General features: G+C 31.5%; 1 protein-coding gene across 4 annotated transcripts; it reads left to right on the top strand.

The window, feature by feature from the left end:
* The first annotated feature begins 1,662 nt into the window (after positions 1 to 1,662).
* On the top strand, positions 1,663 to 5,578 carry LOC105137008 (ankyrin repeat domain-containing protein 2-like). 4 transcript variants are annotated; one of them, XM_011042559.1, is made up of 9 exons: positions 1,663 to 1,820; positions 2,001 to 2,050; positions 2,216 to 2,412; positions 2,679 to 2,891; positions 2,990 to 3,138; positions 3,304 to 3,472; positions 4,546 to 4,638; positions 5,025 to 5,164; positions 5,260 to 5,578. In XM_011042559.1, exons 2-9 carry the CDS (start codon positions 2,014 to 2,016, stop codon positions 5,357 to 5,359), a joined length of 1,098 nt encoding a protein of 365 aa, XP_011040861.1. In that variant the 5' UTR covers positions 1,663 to 1,820; positions 2,001 to 2,013; the 3' UTR covers positions 5,360 to 5,578. The 4 variants fall into 4 exon arrangements, with proteins under 4 accessions (XP_011040861.1, XP_011040862.1, XP_011040859.1 ...); XM_011042560.1 differs by having other exon boundaries at positions 1,996 to 2,050; XM_011042557.1 differs by having other exon boundaries at positions 1,985 to 2,050.
* The last annotated feature ends 3,917 nt before the right edge of the window (positions 5,579 to 9,495 follow it).

The following is a 9,495-nucleotide window of genomic DNA, read 5'->3' as shown; positions in this document are numbered from 1 at the left end:
CTATTGCCCTTGCTTAAATGTCCAGGTTGAGGAATGCTTAAATGTCCTGGTTGAGGAATGCTTAAATGTTAATTAGACACTGATTGAAATCAGTTTAAATCGTTGGCCTCTTGCTCTTGCTCTTGCTCTTACAGTTGAATAATAAGGGATACCCTCGTGAGTAATTCTGATAGTGGATTCAACACTTATTGGTCTCATAGGGGTATTCCTTATTATTGCTTTCCTGAACATTGGATGCTAGAATGCCAAATCCACCATTGCTTATATATAATTATGGCCTTGCATTCGAGGAACTAATGAAAGAAATTGTTTTTCTTCTCTTTGAATAAATGGTAGATTTGAATTAGAATTTGCGGTTTTATTTTATCAATTTGTTTTCATAATAAAATCGAATATCAACATGATGTTAAAGATAGTTTTTTGAAACCTAAGTAAATCGAAATAAATCAATAATTTTAAATCTTAATCAACACAAAATAATATATATATATATATATATATATATTTTGATCCATATTATTTTGTGTACAGTGAGAACCATATTTTTCTGTACCTTTTATGCTTTTGATAATGACTCCTTGAAACTCTTTGAGACTTTGATTGCTTCGATTTCACTCTTGAACTAGTAATTTTGTCATTCTCTCCACCTCTCTTGTCCAATTCTGTTTTGACTGAAATGATTGTTATTTGGGTTTTTTTTTTAATGTGATTTTTATCTTCAAATACACAGCAAATTAAATCAAATTTTAATCTTACGCGGCATTGAATATTTAGGCAATTCTCTATTTCTCTGTATGCTTTTATATACATTTTTCTTGTATCTCATTAAATAAATTTAAAAGGGGAGGATAGTTCTTTTTTTTTTTTAATAACTTAAAATATCTGGATTAACTTACACATATCATAATTAATTTTTAGATTTATTGAACATTCTGTAAATCCAATAAATAAATACAACATTGGGAAGAATAACAAATATGTATAGAAAAAATCAAATCCAAATATTAAAACAAAAATTCTTTTCAATATTAAACCACGACCTGAAATGATAAAATGCTATGTTGCTTCATTTTAATATGTCAAGAAATTAAGTTTTTGTTTGTTTTGAGGTTGCATAGCAGGTACAACCTTAATTCAAAATGGTGCCTTTGAAAATATAATAGGATTTGTTTTTAAAAATATTATCTACTTGGTTGGAAATGTATAATTTTTTTAAAACAATTTATTTTAATATTAACATATAAAAAAATTAAAAATATAAAAAAATTAATTGAAAAAACTATTTTTTAAAAAAATATAATTAAATTGAAAAAACAAATATTATCCAAGTCCACCAACAAATTAAGCGAAGAGGGAAAAATAAAAATAATTTTTTTTTATTATTGTGTATTTGTTTATTTTTGTGTAGGATAAATTATTTTTTTTCTTGAGAAAATATTAAATTATTATTTTAATATACTGTTATAAAAAAACCTAAAAAATATTTTTTTTTAATTTGTTTTAATTAAAAAGCATAACGCTACAGAACAAGCTATTCATCTTAAGCATGATGGAAATCAAAAGGCCCAATCACATCACCGTCGGGCCTGCTCGTGAAATTAAAAATGGGATGAGCCGGTAGATAAGCTATTCATATTCGCTGATCTTAACGAGGATTGAGATGGCCCACTTACATTAAGCGTGTTTGTTTGTACTCAGTTCAATCGAATCCCTTCCTTCATTTGCTTGCCTTTCCTCTCCTCCTTGTGCTGTGTGGTGGCAGATACCTGACTTGAAACCAGCAATTCATACACCCAGCCTTGCTTGCCTGTCTCCGCCTGGTAATCTTCTTAGTCCTACCTTCTTCTACTTTTATAATTATTAAAGTGATATTATTTATTTATTATGTATAAAAATTAATTAGCGAAGTAATTACTCGATTCGATTTCTTCTTCTGCCGATCGTCTTCAGATAATAATCTCTCCTCCTTTCTTCGATTGCATAATTTTCTTTAAGCTTAGCTTGTTGTCTGTCATGGCGACCTCGAACAAGGATGTTACCGTTCCATCTGGTAAGCTTTCTCCCGTACTTTCAATTTCCTGGATGGATCCGTTGCTGTTTTCTTTTTCTTTTTGTTTTTTTTTTATATTGTGCCTACGAAATAAACTTGACTGATTCGCTCACTTGAATCGCATCTCATCCAATGCCATCCCATCTCATATTACTGTGTTATTAGAGGAGAAAACAGGTTCGGCTTCGGCAGCAGAAAATAACAGCAAAGACTCCTCTCCTAAATCATCAGTAACCTCCTCAACCTCCGGGGAACAAGGAAGAGCTCCTCTTCCTCAACCTCCTGGACTGGGAGGTGCCTCTGCTGCTGCTGGATTTCCTCCTAATCCTTTTGATTTCTCTGCTATGACCGGCCTGCTTAATGTATGTCAATCCCCGTTACATTTACTAATTTTTACTCTTCAGTTCTTCGCTTTGTTTTCAATTTAATTTTCCGAGTGTAAACATTCCATAAGGTATCTTTCTGGCAGTGAAGATCTTGCCTTATTATTTGCCCACATGTCCTAAGCTAACCACTTTTCACATTGAAGCTCATTTTGTGAACTTGTGTTTACTTCGCTCTAAAATATTGGACACTTCCGCCATATCTCTCTAAGGGTTTATAGATGTCTATGCTTTGATATATGTAGGACCCGAGCATCAAGGAGTTAGCCGAGCAGATATCCAAAGATCCTTCATTCAATCAGATGGCAGAGCAGCTCCAGAAGACTTTTCAAGGTGCAGCAGCCGAAGATGCTATCCCTAACTTTGATACTCAACAATACTATTCAACCATGCAACAGGTTATGCAGAATCCTCAATTTATGACTATGGCTGAGCGCCTTGGCAATGCATTAATGCAGGTATATTTGTTTTTTTTTTTTTGCTTGTCTCATGTTCCTATTCATTGTTTAATTGTAAGTCCTGATGAAAGGCTAATTTTTTCCCTATCATTACTCAGGATCCATCAATGTCTCAAATGCTTGAGAGTTTCACAAACCCATCGCAAAAGGATCAGATTGAGGAGCGAATGACACGAATAAGAGAAGATCCTTCTTTAAAGCCTATTTTAGAAGAGATAGAGTCCGGTGGTCCAGCTGCCATGATGAGGTTGGTAATAATAATATCTAGTATTTTACTATCACTTGCTTATTAAAATGGGGAAAACCTAGAAGATTGTTGCTATGATTCTCCTGCCTTGATATTAGCAAAGATGAATCGTTTATGTTGGTTTTATTTTCTCAACTTACTGACAACCAAATTATGCTTGCCTAGGTACTGGAATGATAAAGACGTTCTCCAGAAGTTGGGTGAAGCAATGGGTCTTGCGGTTTCCGAAGAAGCAGGCACTTCTGTGGAAACTTCTGGACACGAGGAAGCAGAAGAAGCAGGAAATGAGGATGACTCAGTTGTCCATCACTGTGCCAGTGTTGGTGATGTTGAGGTAGGGTGCAATTCGCTTTTGATTGCCTGCTGCCTTGTTTATGGGTTTTACATGCTTAACCTTTATCTATTTTTCCCCTGATGGATGCCACCTTTATTTTTATTTACATCATTTAAATTGTTTTTGCTTTTCTTTCCCATTAAATGCATTGCATCTTATCTATCAGTTAAAGCGATTGCAGCCTAGACTGGCTGAAAGTATTGAAAATTGTCTAATTACTGTTAACGGAAGTGTTTTGCTAATGTTTTGTGGACTTAAATTTTAACTTAGGAGTGCCCAATTTGACATGATGAGAGAGGACATAGGCACAGATTTCTATTTCGACACACCACAAGACTTACTCTCATGTCAGCATTATTAGACAATGATGACCCCTGGAACTTTCTTAGACATTGATGGTTTCTTCTCATCACTCTCTTTTAAGCCCATGCACAGCTTTTGACATTTTGAACTTTGTTGGTAGCTGTAGATACGTGACTTGTTCATGTTCATTTAGCAATTAGTTGAAGCTCCTTAACACTTTTAGCTTGATCTTTGGATTAGTTTAAATGTGGAGACCACATGGTGAATGCTGAATGGAATACTGAATAAATATACCATTATTTTCATTTTTATGTTGGTATTTTGTTCTTTCATCTCTATAGATTTAGTGACATTGCTTTACTTCGGAAGATGTAGAGCATTTTTGTGGCCATTGACTTTAGTGTATTATATATAATTTTTATCATACTTACATGTACACATTATTCATGTTTCCATTAATCTTGTGAATTGTTTGTTGGATATCATGGTCCTCGTTGTTCTTCCATATCTATTGTAAATATCTGAACATGGCCCAGTGCTAGTTAGTTCATTTTAGAGAAGTCCAATGACAGCTAACTTGGTCATTTTGACTCCATTGGGAGAATTCAATATTTCTCTATCATTTTTTTTCCTCCTTTGATGTTCAATATAGTTTTCTTTTGCCTCCATGTAAATATCCAATGCTTCTCTGTTCTATCTATTTAAGTCACATCAATTGGAGATACCGTTTGCAAATTTACCTCAAAATTTTATGTGCACTCTCCAATTAGGGTTTGAAAAATGCTCTAGCCTCTGGTGCTGACAAGGATGAAGAAGATTCAGAGGGAAGAACTGCATTGCATTTTTCCTGCGGATATGGAGAGGTATCATTATTTCTAAACTACTGCTCTGTTGTTTGTATGTGGTGTAGACTCTTGCTTTTTGCCCCTCCCCTCTTCAGCGGTTAATCTTGGCTTTTTTGTTATTATCAAAAGACAAGTAATCGTTAGATGTGACTTCAGGAACCTATTATGGTATGCTGCTAGAATACCTGCGCTGGTACTTGGTAGTTGCCCATGGTACATTGCAAAAAATGAACTCCCTAGTTGGCTTACAATGATAAAACGCTAGATGTTAGATTGGTCAGTGAGCTATAGCTGACCTCTTGGTTTGGGCCCCTTCTAGTTGCAGAATCATTGGGCCGTCAGACATTATTGGAAATTTATCCAAATTGGTCAAGCAACAAGCAGCTGCTTTCAATTTGTTTCAGGTGAAGTGTGCCCAAATTCTTCTGGAGGCTGGGGCAACTGTTGATGCACTGGACAAGAACAAGAACACCGCCCTGCATTATGCAGCTGGTTATGGAAGGAAGGAGTGTGTAGCCCTTTTACTGGAAAATGGCGCTGCAGTGTAAGTCAATAGCTTTCAGTTAGGAATGCCCTTCCTTTATGGCGTCATGTGATTTTTCCTGTCCTGATGGAATCTGTCTTTGGGTTAAACTACAGGACGCTTCAGAACATGGATGGCAAGACGCCCATTGACGTTGCTAAACTCAACAACCAGCAAGAGGTGCTAAAGTTGCTCGAGAAGGATGCCTTCCTGTAACTTGGCATGTCTTAGGACTTGAGCGTGCTAAACAATTTGATGTCTTTATTATCATCTGGTTGCTACTTCTTGAGTTTTGAAATTGGTGGCATAATTATTCTGTCTTCTGTATCTGGGATTAGATAGGCATGCGACGAAATGTTCTATTCCATCCTCCATACATTATCTCCAACTGAGAGCATCTCGAAAATGGTTTTGATTGGATACCGTATTTTTTTTTTTTGTTTTAGCTTCTGATGCCTGGGTTTTAACATCAACAAATCCCCACGTTTATTGTGAACCGGTTTCTTTCTTTTTTCTTTTTTTTTTGAAAGTGATTTTTTTTAAAAATAAGTTTTTTTCTTTAAATTAATTTTTTTATGTTTTAATATTATTTTTATATATTGATATTAAAAATAAATTTTAAAAAGTAAAAAAAATTATTTTGATATATATTTTTTAAAAAATTATTTTAAAAATATTGATTTATTAAAACTAAAATTATTTTGAAATTTTGAGAGAAGATTTCAAAAAATTTATTTTCTATTGGATTAAAACTTCATGATTAGTAAGACTGAAAAGGCATTCAAACAGGTTTGAAAGTTACTATATCAGATTATTTTTATTTTATTTTTTTATATTTGGGTTTTGTTTTCTATTTACCTTAGAGATTTTAATTTAATTAGTATTTTGTTATTTAAAAATTCTATTGCTTGATAAATTTGATGAATTTTATTAGTTAGGTAAATTTTAATTAGAAATTATTTACTTCAAGCATTCTAGTTTTAATTGAGAATTATTTTCTCTAAAATTTTTTCAAGATATGCTTAGTTTATTTTGAGATTGAAAATTATTACTCTAATAAAATACTAGAGAAATCTTTTTTTTTAAATAACCTAGGTTTGTAACCTTAGAACTCGAGAATCCTAACTGTATTATATCTCATATCAATTGATATCAAAGCAATTTATCTCTTTGATGGATGAAAACAATAATAATCTACTTTGTAATGTAGGAGTGGAGTGGAGGCTATTCATAGCATTGTGTGGGCAAATTGAGATTATGAAGAGGGTAGGAACTTATCTAAAGATTTACTTTGAGGCAAGCTAACCCCATATCTATTTTTGAATTTGATTCTATTTTATAATGGGGGATTTTGAAATAAAAGATTTATCAAGTAGTTCAACAAGCTTACTTATCAACAAAAGGAAAGACTTATCGTACACACTTTTTTATGGTGCTAAAGAATGGTGATTTAAATTTTTAGACTTTAAAACTTTTATTAGTATCCCTTTAACTTGATCTTGGCAAGATTTGAAACAATCAATAATTTTAGAATTTATACAAGATGATTACAAAGAGATTTTATATTGCATAGATAAACAATTAGATTTTTTATTATTTGTTTTTTATTCAACTTTCTAAATGAGCAAGGAAGAAAATTATGAAGAAGGTGTCAACTATTCATAGTAGAAAGTTTCAACATCACAACAATGATGAGAACACAACTCTTGCTAAAACTACTCTACTTGATGTTTCATCTACTAATGGCGAAGAAAAAAAATTAAAAAAAGCTTCTAAATTAGTATAAAGTAGTGGTTTTCAAGGTCTCAAAGCACTAAAAGAAAAGCCAGAACAAGTTGTTAGAAGTGGACAGGAGGTTAAAGTTGACATTAAAGAGGACTTAAGTATGAGAGTGTTGTCCAAACCAAGCATATTCTTGTTGGATCCAGCATCTAAGATTACCAATCCAATTGATGGTCAAGACGTTGTTGTGAGGGATGACTAAACACGTTAATTAATGTTGCCATTAACTCAAAAAAAATTTTCATGTGAGGTTGATTTTTTGAGTCTTGAGAAATTTTATTTAGATTAAAAAATTATATGTTAATATATCTTTGCTAAAATTGAATTTAAGATATTTGGAACAATCTATCTCACATATATATTGGTGAGAATGCTATATTCAAAGTATTTACTTATTTGGAGTTATCGAGTTTGATGGATAACTCAAGAGCGAGTTTTTCAAAAGTAGAGGGGATTGACATGAAAAAATTTCTTCAATATTATTGATATAATAATATTTGTTGCATTATTTCATTAATGATAAAGGTTTGTAGATTTTGATGAGTTTAAGAAGAGTTCAAGATATAATTTGGTATATCAAGCGTAACTTTTAATCTAACCATTGCATCGAGCTGAAATTTTAATAGAAAATTCTGAAAGCCCTATTAGTTAAAATTTCATGATGATAGGATATTAGAAAGGCATTAAAATAGGGCTTGAAAGTTATTGTACATGATTATATTTATTTTCCTTATTGTCTTTTGATTCTTGTTCCTAATTAGATTAGGACTTTTAATTTAATCAATACTTTATTATTTAGAAATTCTAAAACTAGATGGATTTATTAGTTAGGTAAATTTTAATTAGAAAACTTTTCTTATAAAGGATATAGTTTTAATTGGGAATGATTTCCTATAAAGGATTTTAGTACTAATAAAAATAAGAATGCCTAATTTATTTTAAAACTGTAGATTATTATTCAAATTTTTAATAAAATATTAGAGAGTTTTCTCTAAATTTCTCTGTAGCTTAGGTTTGTAATTTTAGAACTTGAGAGCCTGAGCTTCTATCTACGTTGTATGCCATGTCACAAAATCCTTTTTAAAATCAATTATAGGCATATAAAGGTTTTTTTTTCTCTTCTATTTCTCTCCATTAAACTCCAAAAAAGAAACATAACTTTATAGTTGATCTATCAAGCACAAAACATAATTGATTTTCTGATCAGAAAAATATATACTTTGTCATTCTTCTTATAACTACATCAAGTGATAAATAACCTTAATGCCACAATAAAATATGAAAATCAAGTATAACCCTTGATCTCGTAGCAAAACACTTTTTCTAGTCATCTAGTGCCTTTTTCAATAATCCATTCAACAACTTTATCAACCATTTGACTTCCATTTTTATTCATCTTGAAACTTCAATAGTTATTTTGATAAGTCTGTAAGGGTTTTTGAATCTTAATTCCTTCACAACTCAATACTTCCAAAACCTATATCCCACATGTATGCTTAAGGTTGAAACTTTAATTTTTGTTAACCATATGACTTCCACTTCCACTTTTATGAATTTTGAAACTTCAATAGTTATTTTGTTAAGTATGCAAAGATTTTTGAATCTTAATTCGTTTATAATCTCAATACTTCCAAAACTCATATCTCATATATATGCTTAAGGTTTCTTGCTTCCTCTAGGATGAGATCTCTAAGGTTTCAAAACTAAATCTCATTAAATAATTAGTCAAAATAATTTCTCCATCTTCTTGATACCAAGATCTTTACATCCTCATCCTTGATACATTATAATTTTATTTTGTATCTTAGAACTCTTTGTATTCATAATACAAAAATAACTTGTACATATCCTTCTCCCTAGCTGCCTTCTTTACTTCTCTTTTAGCTAATATATATTCTTTATTAGCATTTTTATCTTGGTCTTAATTGGCTTTTCAAATATTTATTCCCCTACCTGTATTTCTTTATGACTAGTTTGATAACTTAACTTATCAATAAAAAAGTTGAATTCAAGCAGCATATAGGTCACTAGAAAGGTTCACATCAAGCATACAACTAGTTGTACCTATTAAAATCTAGGTTGTAAATGCTAAATATAAAAATGAAATTTACCTTACCATATATAGCTCCCTAGATTTGTTCTTTATAATTACTATGTATATGATAAATTTTTCTATATAATGAAAAACTAGTCTAAAGATGAAGACAATTCAAACCATTATGTTATGGTAGCAGAGCTTTTCTCACAAAATTCTTAAGTGTTTTGTTTTCTTTTTCTTAGTCATAGCTTTATGGAGAAGTCAGATAATGTCTGTGTTAGATTTATGAGTAAAAATTATGCTATTTGGACATTTCAATTAGAGATCTTTCTCAAGAAAAATGAATTATGGGGCCATATAGATGACAGTGACAAAAAAGACTTAGCTGCTGAAGGATTTGCTATTGTTAAGGCAAAATGGGCTACCAAAGATGCACAAATAATGTCTTGAATTCTTAGATCTATAGAGCCATATCTGATCCTTTCTTTGCATTTTTTTAGATCTGTAAAGGTTATATGGGACCACCTTACTC

Source organism: Populus euphratica, unplaced genomic scaffold (assembly GCF_000495115.2).
Source record: "Populus euphratica unplaced genomic scaffold, PopEup_1.0 scaffold61.1, whole genome shotgun sequence".
Lineage (NCBI taxonomy): Eukaryota > Viridiplantae > Streptophyta > Magnoliopsida > Malpighiales > Salicaceae > Populus > Populus euphratica.
This window is presented reverse-complemented; position numbering and strand designations above follow the sequence as displayed.